The sequence below is a fragment of the Camelina sativa genome, chromosome 2, assembly GCF_000633955.1.
Source record: "Camelina sativa cultivar DH55 chromosome 2, Cs, whole genome shotgun sequence".
NCBI classification, from domain to species: domain Eukaryota; kingdom Viridiplantae; phylum Streptophyta; class Magnoliopsida; order Brassicales; family Brassicaceae; genus Camelina; species Camelina sativa.
In genome coordinates, this window is record NC_025686.1 from 3,721,417 (window position 1) to 3,734,447 (window position 13,031).

The 13,031-nt window shown below is 37.1% G+C and overlaps 2 protein-coding genes across 2 annotated transcripts; both read right to left on the bottom strand.

Annotated features, from left to right (window-relative positions):
- On the bottom strand, positions 4,067–6,901 carry LOC104716905 (probable aminotransferase TAT4). The gene is made up of 7 exons (XM_010434381.1): positions 6,619–6,901; positions 5,635–5,974; positions 5,306–5,524; positions 5,008–5,067; positions 4,781–4,936; positions 4,575–4,668; positions 4,067–4,466 (listed from the first exon to the last, which is right to left on the bottom strand). The coding sequence occupies exons 1-7, from the start codon at positions 6,867–6,869 to the stop codon at positions 4,312–4,314; spliced, it is 1,275 nt and encodes a 424-aa protein (XP_010432683.1). The 5' UTR covers positions 6,870–6,901; the 3' UTR covers positions 4,067–4,311.
- On the bottom strand, positions 9,528–11,423 carry LOC104748052. The gene is made up of 6 exons (XM_010469748.1): positions 11,358–11,423; positions 11,187–11,203; positions 10,715–10,844; positions 10,347–10,634; positions 10,029–10,253; positions 9,528–9,944 (listed from the first exon to the last, which is right to left on the bottom strand). The coding sequence occupies exons 1-6, from the start codon at positions 11,421–11,423 to the stop codon at positions 9,528–9,530; spliced, it is 1,143 nt and encodes a 380-aa protein (XP_010468050.1).

A 13,031-nucleotide genomic window follows, 5' to 3' on the forward strand; every position in this document is an offset into this window, starting at 1 on the left:
TTGGTGGACCTTTTGATGTCTGAAGTTCCTGTCCATGTCCCAGGTTATTTAGTTCCTGTCCCATTTTTAAAGTCTGGTCAGTCGTGCTCTTTGAAAGCACGAGCTCTTTCATCTGTTTGAGGTCCGTCTCAAAAGATCCAAGCCTGGTTTCAATCCTTTCATCCATCTTCTTCTCCAGATTCGCCGATACATTTTCAATGTTCCTATCAACGGTGTCAAACCTTGTGTATAACTTAGAGATCAATTCGTAGAGATCATCTTCCCCAGCATCTTCCTCCTCACTTACCTTTTTTCCTTTCTTCTTCCTCTCCTGTGCAACTCCTTCACTAGTTTCCTGACTGTTGGAAACTTTCATCTTCTGAACTTTCCGCTTCTTTGCGGGAGGAGATTCAGACTCAACAACTGCTTCAGCTTTCTTTTTCTTTTTCTTCTTATCACTCCCTTTAACATCCCAAAAACCTTTAACAAACGTATTCAGATGTATGTCTTCGATCAGGCGATCGATTGCTGGGTCGTCTTCTTCTTCTGGCCACGAATGAAATAGCTCGCAGCCATTTTCCTTCATAACCATATTAATCACACGCAGCTGTAACATAAGAGATTATGAAACCCATCAGTAAGTTTTAACTCAGTCATTACTAATGAAAGCATAAATCAGTCATTACTAAAACATAACTCAGCCAACACTAAAGCATAAATCATCCATTACTAAAACATAACTCAGCCGTTACTAAACAATAACTCAGCCATAACTACATCATAACTCATCCATTACTAAACAATCACTCAACCAGATATAAACCTTACCTCACCAAGCGCTTTGATCTCTTCAGCAATTGCGGTTTCCAGCGATGAACGTGTACGGTTTCCACCCCATTGAAGCATCGGTATGCCACCATCATTAGCTGATGCATTCCCAAACCGTTCTCCAAAGCATTTGATGGACTCATACGCCCAAGCCTGTAACACGGGTGTAAACCCACTGAGGGTGTACGACTTTCCCGTAGGGTTCAACATCTTTATGGAATCAACAAGAGCTTCAAATGCTGACCGACCCCACGGATACGTCTTCATTGCTTCATCATCAAAAACTCTTTTGGCACTTTCATATGGAATTCTAGAGTTATGATGCAAACCATAAAGTCCAATGTGTTGAAGAAGCAACAGCCCCAACCATTTACGATGATCAAGGTTAACCCATCCCCGGCACACTCTTAATGCTTCCCTGAGTTCAAGTAGCGTTGGACCTGCCCCACCAGGCACTTTCAAAAGTCTGAAGAAATCTTTGTGTTCCTCTTCAAGTTCAAACCGTTCAGTAGGCATTGGGTCTATGTTTAACCCCGTCAGAAAATGAAACTCATTCAACCCAAACCTGATAGGTTGACCGCCGACCACAAACCAAAGCTCCTTCTTATGTACCCTTAACTGGTTACATAGTAGGAAATGAACAACCTTACCAGACCAGACGAATTGGCTATCAACTAGCTTAGAGATTATTCCAATAGGTACTTTCTTCGTTTCTTCCCACGCATCCAGTCCTATTGATTCCCTAATCTGAGGGAATTCTTTCATCCTGAAATTTGTGTTTATATCTCTAGACTCTATTTTAGCGTATAGTCTTGGGGGGTAATCCCTTGCTTGTTCTTCAGAAGAAATAATCACCATCGACATCTGTTATAGTTCATAAGTAAATCATAAAATGAATCAGCCATAACATAAAACAAACTCATACACAAAGCATAACATAACTCAGCCACAAACACATAACTCAGATCTAAAGCACAAAATATCTCAGTCACAACTCATCCGTCAGCAAAATAAAACAAACAGTAAATCAGCCATCGAATCGAATAAATCTAACAAATCAGCCATAAACCCTAAAATAACTGAGCCGCAACATAAAACAAAAAGTAAATCAGCCATCGAATCGAATAGATCTAACAAATCAGCCGTCATTAACAACGGCGACAATCAGCGGTAAATCATCAAAAAACCCACATTCAGCCGGAAAACTCGAAACTAAACAGTCGACACATACCGGATAGACGAAGACGAAGAAGACGAAGAAGACGAAGAGAGAGAGAGAGCCAATTGAAGAAAGAGAGTGCGACGACGAAGAAAGACGGTGAGAGATGACAGTGAGAGATGACGGCGAGAGATGACGGCGGGAGATTGACGGCAAGAGAGTGGACAATGACAGTATCGCCGGCGACGAGAGACGAGAGTTTCGATAATTTTTTTTTCTCGCGGTTTGTGAATAGTTAAAACTATTCACTTTCCCTCTCTTTGATATAAACGAGAGAAAACAAAACTGTGAATCTAAAAAAAACTGCTTAATGACGTGTTAATTCATGTCTGATGTGTATTTTAATTTGTTGATGTGTATTTTTTTTTTTACTCAAATTCGGAAAACAAAACCCAAGGGGTAAATTGTAATTACACCAGGGCACTAAACATTCTAGTAATTTTCAAAAGATTTATAGATTTGAGTAATAAACCAACTTTTGGATAACATTTGAGTAATTCTTTCTTGCTTTTATACCGTTTTGGATATGCAGCTTCAAGAGTTTAATGATCGCTTCAGCGAGGTAAACTCTGAATTACTCGTTTTCACATCAGCCTTAAGTCCTATTGATTCATTCCATGATTTTGATAAAAAGAAGTTGTTGAGATTGGCTGAGTTTTATCCTGAAGATTTTAGTCGTGTTGAGTGCATATCTCTTGAGCAGCAACTTGGTATTTATATTGATAATGTGCGAAGAGATGAAATGTTTGCTGAGTTGAGAAATCTTGGAGACCTAGCAAAAGTGATGGTAGAAACCAGGAAACATCATTCTCATCCTTTGGTTTATAGGCTTTTTAAAGTTAGCTTTGACTTTGCCTGTTGCAACCGCGACTGTCGAGAGATGTTTTTCAGGAATGAAGATTGTGAAGACCATATTACGGAATCACATTGGTGATCAATTTTTAAGTGATTGTCTCGTTTGTTATATCGAAAAAAAAATTATTAGAAGATGCAACCAATGAAACTGTGATAAAAAGGTTTCAAGCTATGCATGACCGTAGAGTACGTTTGTAAACTTTTTTACTAAGAACTTCAATTTTCTTTTTAAGTATGTTTTTTGCACCCACTCCAGTATTTTTCTGGCTCCACCACTGTGTATATCTATTAGTTACGTTACATTATCAAAGATGAGATCATATAAGTTATAATAAGGTCACGTTGTATAGCTAATTAGAGTATCTGTAAAATACCTGCTTAATATGAGCTTCAGAGTACGCGTTCCCATTAGGATTGGGTGGGTTAATAATAAGTACTCGCACACGTGTTCTCGTCCACAAGCGCACGGACGCTGTCAAAGTCGATCTCATAGTTCTTTTCGCGGAGGAAAGTATATTCACGAACCTCAAATTTATTGTAGATTGCGTGGACCATGTCCCATGGAAAGCCTGGCTTCGGATGCAAGATGTTGGCTTTCGGTGTAGCCAAGATATGATTTCAATTGCAAGCTCAATGGCTTGTTTGCATCCAACGGTCATAAACACGTCATCTGCAGTCAGTTTCTTCGGAAGATCTCGATTTAGACACTCATCCACAGCACTGAGAATAATGGAAGCAAAAAAAAATTGTCATGGAAGATATACCAAAATACATAATTGAGTTAAGGTGAAACCAGAAGTGTTATGTACAGGGGGCTAGAACATATTTTAAAACAATTTTTTTTGTGGGACAGTTTTTCTTAGGACTTTTCAAGAAAAATATCTTAAATGATCAACGATTATTGTAGATAAAGTGAGAAACTAAAGTTTAGTAGTTTACCATATCATATAATATATATATATATATATATATATATTAGATTGCATACTTTTTTATTTATTGTTTTATTTCATTTTGTTTTGGATTTTTTATAAACAAAAGTGCCCTTGCCTACAATTAGAAATCCGATTTAACAATCAACATGCTTTTGAATTACACGACACGACCCATGTATGTTGAAAATACTTAGAGATAAACACGCCAATATTGGTAATTGCACACGAATCCATGCATATCTAACAATCATAAAAGATAAAGTCTTAATTTTATTTATTGAAAAGTAGGAACGCATTACATGGTTATTGGTGATAAGTACACCAATTTTATTAGTAGAAATATTGCAATCTACGAGAAAACATTACATGGTTGGTGTCGTGTAATTTTATTAAATACAAGTACGATACGAATGTGTTCATGACTTAACTCAGATCAATAACACACACGTTTATTTTTATAGCATATGTAAAACACACGATCCATATTGACCTTTTTTACTTGACACCATTGACGGCTTTGACTGAAGAAGCTTCAATTACAGTGGAGTGGCGTTCACAGAAGCTCTTCAGTCTTGCAAATGCATCCTCCAAAGCAAAAATATCCATGTCGATAGAATGCCTCGCCCAGTTCTTTAGACCAAAAGCAATCCCTAAACCAATCCAACATGGTAACATATATATATTGTTATGCGAAAATTGTCTTATAAGCTAAACTGTTAAATTACCGTGATCATAGGTAATGAGAAATTAATCTATACCTGGTAAGAGGATAAGGCATTCTTCAGTAGCAAGCTTTTCACAGAATTCTTCATCATCTTTAATGTCCGCAAACAGTGACAAGTTCAGCTCGGTCTGGGAGAAGAGAAAAAGCATGTATATACTATATATATATATGATTTATTTCAAACTAATACTAGTAATAAGAAGTCAGAAATGTTTAAGAAATGTGGTAATAATAGAATACCCATAAGAAGGTACAGGCTTCAGTTTTCAAGTAGCAGGTTAGGGCTGGTATGTCTTTGAGCTTAGCAAAGGCAAAATCCGCATTCGCTTTCAGAAAACTCTGCCTCATCTCGAAGAACTCTTTATGAGTTTCCCCCAAGATGGTGGGAATAGCTGCCTACATGATAAAACTCACGAATTCACCTTATTATATGCATGCAAAAAAAAGAGAAGAAAAAAAACCCATACCTGGATAACAGTTGCTGGTTTATTATCTATCGCCAGAAAATTCTTAACAGCAATTACGATCTGTCCAAATATAGCAAGATTAGGAGTTTAGGACAAGGAAAACTAAGTACATGTGAACATTTTCAACTCTTAATATGGACGAGAAACAAAATTTGATTTTCATAGAGATTTAGTATGTTAATGGCATGTAATCTCATTGTTTGCACCGTAAAAAACTGTTTTTAACTTAGAAATATACCGACGATATAAAGTAATTGTAGTAATGTTTAAAGAGTGATCTGAAAAAGTGGATTCGGACCTTGTTAGATTGGAAGACACCATCTAGATCGTGCAATGCGAGCCAGCCCGTTCGCCATCCGGGTACATTCCATCCCTTCGATACAGAACCGAGACTCATCACAGGTACGATCGACGAGAATTTCGCCATGGGAACAAAGGGATTACTCCCAAACACAGTCCATCTAAAAACTTCGTCAGAAACCACCATTATCCCTAGTTCTCGAGCCAACTCAGCCAGCTTATATATAAAGAGATATTCAATAGTTACGTTACACATTATCAAAGATGAGATCATATAAGTTATAAGAAGGTCACGTTGTATAGCTAATTAGAGTATCTGTAAAATACCTGCTTAAGATGAGCTTCAGAGTACGTGTTCCCATTAGGATTGTGTGGGTTAATAATAAGTATCGCACACGTGTTCTCGTCCACAAGCTCACGGACGCTGTCAAAGTCGATCTCATAGTTCTTTTCGCGGAGGAAAGTATATTCACGAACCTCCAATTTATTGTAGATTGCGTGGACCATGTCCCATGGAAAGCCTGGCTTCGGAAGCAAGATGTTGGCTTTCGGTGTAGCCAAGATTTCAATTGCAAGCTCAATGGCTTGATTGCATCCAACGGTCATAAAAACGTCATCTGCAGTCAGCTTCTTCGAAAGATCTCGACTTAGACACTTTGCCACCGCACTGAGAATAACGGAAGCAAAAAAAATTGTCATGGAAGATATACCAAGATACAATATAATAGAGTTAAGATGAAATCTCCGTCATGGAAATTATACATTTGTATAATTATGCTATTTAGAAAAAAAAAAAAAAAAAACTTCCATCGGAAATCTATCGGAAACGACGAACATTTTCTGGTTCATCCTGTCGAAAATCTGTCGGAAACGACGGAGATTTTTTGATACTGTTCCGTCGGTAATATCGTCGGAAATATATTTCTGACGGATATCTGACAGAAAATTACCGACGGATATCTGACAGAAAATTACCGACGGGCTTACCGACAAGCCAGTCTCCGATGGATTTCCGATAGGTGGTTACCGACGGATTTACCGACAAATCGACCATCAGTATATCTGTCGGTAATCTGTCAGTAAATGCTTGTCGGAAATCCGTCAGTAATTACTATCGGTAATCTGTCGGTAATGAGTGTTTATGACGGCTTACTGATGGTTATGCTCGTCAGTTCTAAGCTGTTTTCTTGTAGTGAGTTTTATATAGGGCTAGATCATATTTTATAACAATTTTTTTGTGGGACAGTTTTTCTTAGGACTTTTCAAGCAAAATATCTTAAATAATCAGCGATTATTCGATGTATATATTACCTTTTAGCGGCGGGAAGGCCAATACTTGGAGCATAGGCGTTTCCAGTATCGTTAAGGACAGCTTCAACGACTGCCTTCTTAGCGGAAAAGGAAGTCTCGGGGGCTTCACTTAGAGGGGGCAAAATGGGTTTTACATTAGGGTCACACAGAGCCATGATTCTGGAGGTGTAACTGCCTAGGGTGGCAGCTGAAGCCTTTTTGGCTGCTTCGCTACCACTAAACTGCCAGTTGACGTAAATATTTTTCCCCATATTTCTTATATTTCTCTTGTTTAGATTTTTGGTTTGGTGATTGTTTTCATCGCTATGAGTGGGATTATATAGTACAAGTCTCTACATTTTTCTGTTAGAATAAAGCATGAAATGAAGTGAATTGAAGAAGTAAAGAATTGATGTTAAGTAAGAAATGTGAAGTAACGAATAAAATATGTGTATAATATGAAGTAAAGTATGATGTGTGTATGATGTGAGGTAAAAAATAAAACATGTGTGTAAAATATGTGAAGAAAGGAATATGTTATGTAATGTATATTTCCTAACACATGAACTATAGACACTTTTTTTTGTGTTTTTATGAACTATAGACACTTAAGCTTATGTATTAAGATAACAACAGAAAGAAAATAATAATGTATCTCGAGACCACCGTACATGTTAGAAACCTGGGTTTCCTTCTTTCAAGGTGATCACAAAATGTTGAACATTAACGATACATAATTAAAAATAATTATATTTGTTTCATAGATGAGTAGAAAATTAGAAAATACATCGAAAGAATTTCTCAAAGATACATGCATGATTGATGTGAGTGATAAAACCACCAATTTATTTATCACAAACTCTTAATGATTTATTTCGTATCAGCAGCAAACCATCCCATTTATATTTGGGTTTCATTTATATTTGGGTTTCTGAGCATTTTAGTACATTTTTAAAACTTAATTAGAAATATAGTACAAACATTATTTAAAATTAGAGAAACAATGTGTATAATAGATATGGCTGAGAGATTGCCAAAAAAAAAAAGATATGGCTGAGATAAGATAAAGAGTGGGTAGTGTTGATATATGTTACATTAAGGATAAGACCATAGTGNTTTTTTTTTTTTTTTTTTTTTTTTTTTTTTTTTTTTTTTTTTTTTTTTTTTTTTTTTTATATTAACACACACTCTCTCAATTTTCTTGTCTCTCACTTTTTGTTGACAACTTTTTTTTTTGTCGTTTTCTTTATTTCTTTATTTGAAAATATACATAAAACAACAATATAAAAACAAAATTATTTATATTATTTTGTTTCTTTTTCTTGTGCAATCACATTCCCCTCCTACATAAATATTTGGTAATATAACTTTTTTTTTCCAAAAATTTTTAAGCCAAATAAAGTTTTTGTTTTTCTCTATTTTCTTACATTTTGTTTAATTTTTTTAAAAAATATTATATATATTTTTTGTATCTGTACACCTTGTTAAGTATACAGAGGTGACCTTGCAAGAAATGATTGTCGGAACTGTGCAAATAACGACAAAACAAAGGAAACGATCATATTGTAATTTGTAGGGACGGTAAAAATTCTTTAAAACTTCCCGCGTAACAAACAGGCCGTCAGATATAGATGGACTCACGGGCCTAGAGAGAGGATGTGAGACCCATTAAAGAAAGTGGGCCATGGACTAGAATTAGACATGGGGCCTACTTAGAGATGGCGGTCGGGGCGTTACAAGTGGTATCAGAGCCCAACCCAGACGAGTGTGGAGTCCGATAGACTCACACCGTCAGGGGGTGATAGTCTTGGTGCGTAACAAAGACGTTGCTATCTGTTAGTGGGGATGAATTGTGACACCCGGGCTTGCGGAGAGGATTAAAATAATTGATTTGGTCACCTATATATGTCACCAAAGTGCACTTATCTTTTCGGTCAAGGGTCCTGGGAGAACTCCACAGTTAAGTGTGCTTATGCTAGAGTAGTCTCAGGATGGGTGACCTTCCGGGAAGTGACTATGGGAACTGTGCGAGTGAGGACAAAACACAGGAAAAGATCATGTTGTGATTTGTAGGGACGGTAACAAGTTGAAACCTCTCAGACGTAGCATACCGGCCATCAGATATAGATGGGCTCACGGACCTAGAGAGAGGACGTGAGACCCGTTAAGGAAGGTGGGCTCATGTATAGAGATGTCGCTGAAGGTTGGGAATTAGTAGAGATTCTTGCTTAGTGCAGTGGAAATTACAATGAGGAATATGATCCCAGCTTAATGGGAGGTGTTGATTCCTCATAAGGGCATAGAAAGGATCTAAAAGCCTTAAATGAGAAGCTTGAGAAGCCAGATAAACTCTTTCTAACCCAACATAAGCAAGTACATGTGCACTACAAGAAAACATGCCATTTGCGACACCTGTAATGGTCGCTCAATGGTCGAAAAAAAGAGTTTTGCGACCACTTAGCAACTATTTGTGATGGTCGCTAAAAACGGTCGCAAAATTTGTTGGTCGCAACATGGTCGCTTATTTGCAACTGATTTAAGACTTGTTAATATAGTCGTATATTAGCGACGTTTGTGTGACCGAATGTGGTAGTTGCAGTTTCCGACTAAACTGCAACCAAAAACTCTATTTGGGGACCTTTTGTGACTATTTATGTAATTTGGATATGGTCACGAAGTGGTCACATTGTTTGAATTGGTTTGGTCACAAAGTAGTTACATTTTTTGAATTGGTTTGGTCACAAATTAGTCACGGTTTAGCAATCCTAAATTTGATTAATTTTGGATTTTTAAATGATATTAATCAAAAGTAATGATGATTTAAGGTAATAATCATGCAAACTTATCATCCTAAACAAAAAGATCATCCAAAAAGTATTCAAAAGCAAAACAAGTTCATTAAAAAAAAAAAAAAGGGAATTGCAACAAGTTCAATTAGAAGCAGTATTAGAGGAAGGAGAATTAGCAGCTGGACTGGAGACTGGTGTGGTTCCTGGTGTGGTTCCTCCGCCAGTGAGTTGTGCATTGGTTGCAGGTGCGGTAGCTGGATGGGTGGTTGGAGGTGTGGATGATTCAGGAGGAGAAACCATAAAAGCTTCAAACTCAGGATTTTTTTCTTTCATATAGAGGAGAAGCCTCTTCAGTTCAGCTTGAGACTCTCGGTGTTCCTGATCACGTCGTGCATTCTCAGCCTCTTGTTCAGAAATCTTGCGCCGAAGTTCATCTTGAAGCTCCCCAAGAGTTGTTGAAGAAGCACTTGTATAACTCTCTGCCCTTTTCCTTTTCTTTAGTGTCTCCACAAGTGATCCAAGTCCAAATGGGTTGCCTTTGTGGTCTGTATGAGTACACTAAACCAAGAGATAAACATTCAGTAATCATCACAGACTAAATGGAACCAGATTTAAAAAAAAAACAGACAGAAACGAAATTACCTGAAGGAAGATTTCATTTCTTTCATCAAGGGAAAGATTATGATGTGTTGAACTCTCTGAACCATCTGGACCATCTACCTCTGTTTCAGCTTGTCTCTCTTCTATGGTCCTATCATATGTCTCAGCAACTTGTTTGGCTTTTTGATCCACAAATGTTCCATCCGGACGAGTGTGTGTTTTAAGAAACACTTCCACTAGTGACACAGGACGCCCCAACTCTTCCTCCTACAATGATAGTGAAACAGATTAAATCATGTAAATATCAGAAAAAACATGGAAATATCAGAAAAACTTTGAGCTGAATTCGATAAGTCTTACCATCTCTTGATGAATTTGCACAAATGATTTCTGACCAGCTAAGTGTTTGTGCACTCCAAGACCTCCACGATCAGAGTTTCTGCACTGTGAAGCATTCTCACTCTTCTCAATTGCATCAGGGGTCTTCCAATATTCCACCATAAGAGGCCATAATTTTTCACCAATCCATGGTGGTTGTACACCACTCCTCCTAGCTTGACTGACAATTCCTTTCATCCTTTTCTTGGCTATCTTCAAGAAACCTGCTTTAACGAGCTTAGTAATGTCGATATCCCAATTGTACTTCCGCTACAATAACACAAAACATAGTTAGCAACAATACCAAAACATAGTTAGCAACAATAACAGAAATAAGGAGTAAACCTTACCGCAAATGTCCTGAAATATCGCTCTTGAATGTTGACTGGAGTAACCTTCCAACTGTAGTAAGGCCCATCAAACTTTCTCCTCAATATTCCAGAAATCGCTCGAGACAGCTGACCTTTCTGCCGGTTAAACCTGTTACATAAAATGAGTAAGTCTACTACTAAATATGGACTTGAAACAATTGAAACAAACTATTGAATATCAAACAACCGACACTTAAAGCAACAACTATACTTATTGAATATCAAACAACAACTAGAATTATTGACACTTAAAGAAACAACTACAAACTTAGACTTATTAAATATCAAACATAGACTTGTTGAATATCAAACAACAACTAGAAACTTAGACTTATTGAATATCAAACTATTGAATATCAAACACTTAAATCAAGAACTACAGGCAACACTTATAGACTTATAGACACTTTTAGCAACAACTACAAACACTTAATACGATAGCATTTTATACCATAGCATTTCAAGAAACTACAAGCAACCGAGTAATCAACAACTACAACCGTAATCAACAACTACAACCGAGTAGCAAAGGAAAGAGTTTCATACCATAGCGTTTCTTGGCCAGGGATAGGATGCTCAGACAAGAGTGGTAGATGTTCTCGGCCTGGAAGTCTTAGCAAACCATCCAAAAGCTCTTGGTAGTAATCGACATTTGGATTTTGTTGCTCTTGGTTTCCTTCTTCACCATTATCTTCCTTTTCATGATTAGGGTTTTGTTGTGGTAGCAGTTGATGAGGAGGGAGTTGCTCCGGTTGATGAGTAGGCGGTTGATGATGAGGAGGCGGTTGATGAGGAGGCGGATGATGAGGAGGCAGTTGGTGAGGATTTGTCCTCCGCGGTGGATTTGTACTCAGCGGTGGATTTGTACTCGGCGGTGTAAGTTCCCTCCGCGGTTCAGGTTCTTCCCTTGACGGTGGATGGGTACTCGGCGATGGACTCGTTATCGGAGCTGGATTTGTCGTCGGCGGGAACTAAGAAGGTCGACTTTGGTGTGAATGGCTTGTCGACTGCGTCCGTTGAGAGGGGTTCAACGATTGAGAAGACAAATTGTTACTCGGATCATAGATTCGGACACCGGTGGCGGTTCTGGCACCGCGACCTCTGGAAGAAGCCTTACCCTTAGGAGGCATTAGATCGATTGAGAGGAAGGAGAGGAAAGAGACGATTGAGAGATTGAGAGAAGGAGACGATTGAGAGATTGAGAGAAGGAGAGGATTGAGAGGTTTGAGAGAAGGAGAGGATTGAGAGAAGGAGAGAATTGAGAGGTTTGAGAGAAGGAGAGGATTGACAGAAGGAGATGATTGAGAGGTTTGAGAGTAGGAGAGTTGAGAGGTTTTCTCTCGAAAACCCTAAATCGAAATGAAAAAGAAGGAAGAAGTGTTTAATCGTCTAATGGGTTTGCCTAGTTAATAACGAAACTAGGTCGCAATTTAGTCGCAAACCGGTCGCAACCAAATTAATTAGATTAATAAGTGGTGGGAAGATATACCGCCAAAACAAAATAGCAAATCAGTCGCAAGTTAGTCGCAAACTGTTACTCTTTTGTGACTATTTTAAATCAGGTGTTAGTCGTAATATTGTGGCAAAAGGGTCGCAATGTGTGACTATTTTAACACTACCTTATTAAAGTCACAAAATAAAAATCTTGAATTCTACACATTATGAACAATATAAATCACTAAGGAGACTCATAGTAGATATAATAAAGTACTTATAATAGTAAGATTTAGTTAAACAATGTTTATATTACTTAGTTTTGATTTTTCTTCATTGGAACACATTCTTATAAATGAACATGTAACACTTAGGATAAATTTTGAAGTTATGGATGTGTAGTTTATAGACATTGAAATTTAATACTTTGAGAAAGTTAATATCGACAAATTGAGCAAAACAAAGTATAAACTTCAACCTAAACATGTAGATGAATCTAAAATGTGAAATTTCAAAATAAAAAATATATAGAGTGGCTAAACAGTCTTAAAAGAGTAGCTAAATCAGGTGTTAGTTTCAATATTGTGGCAAAAGGGTCACAATGTGTGACTATGTTAACACTACCTTATTAAAGTCACAAAATAAAAATCTTGAATTCTACACATTATGAACAATATAAATCACTAAGGAGACTCATAGTAGATACAATAAAGTAATTAAAATAGTAAGATTTAGTTAAACAATGTTTATATTACTTAGTTTTGATTTTTCTCATTGGAACACATTCTTATAAATGAACATGTAACACTTAGGATAAGTTTTGAAGTTATGGATGTTTAGTTTATAGACATTGAAATTTAAT

Excerpts from the sequence above, each read along its gene's own strand:
- LOC104748052 (XM_010469748.1), bottom strand. The coding sequence starts at position 11,423 with ATGGTGAAGAAGGAAACCAAGAGCAACAAAATCCAAATGTCGATTACT. Across the intron at positions 10,635-10,714 it reads GATATTTCAGGACATTTGCG|CGGAAGTACAATTGGGATAT; the intron begins GTAAGGTTTACT and ends GTGTTATTGTAG. Across the intron at positions 9,945-10,028 it reads GAAATGAAATCTTCCTTCAG|TGTACTCATACAGACCACAA; the intron begins GTAATTTCGTTT and ends CTCTTGGTTTAG.
- LOC104716905 (XM_010434381.1), bottom strand. The coding sequence starts at position 6,869 with ATGGGGAAAAATATTTACGTCAACTGGCAGTTTAGTGGTAGCGAAGCA. Across the intron at positions 5,975-6,618 it reads GGCCTTCCCGCCGCTAAAAG|TGCGGTGGCAAAGTGTCTAA; the intron begins GTAATATATACA and ends CGTTATTCTCAG. Across the intron at positions 4,937-5,007 it reads AACCAGCAACTGTTATCCAG|GCAGCTATTCCCACCATCTT; the intron begins GTATGGGTTTTT and ends TTTATCATGTAG.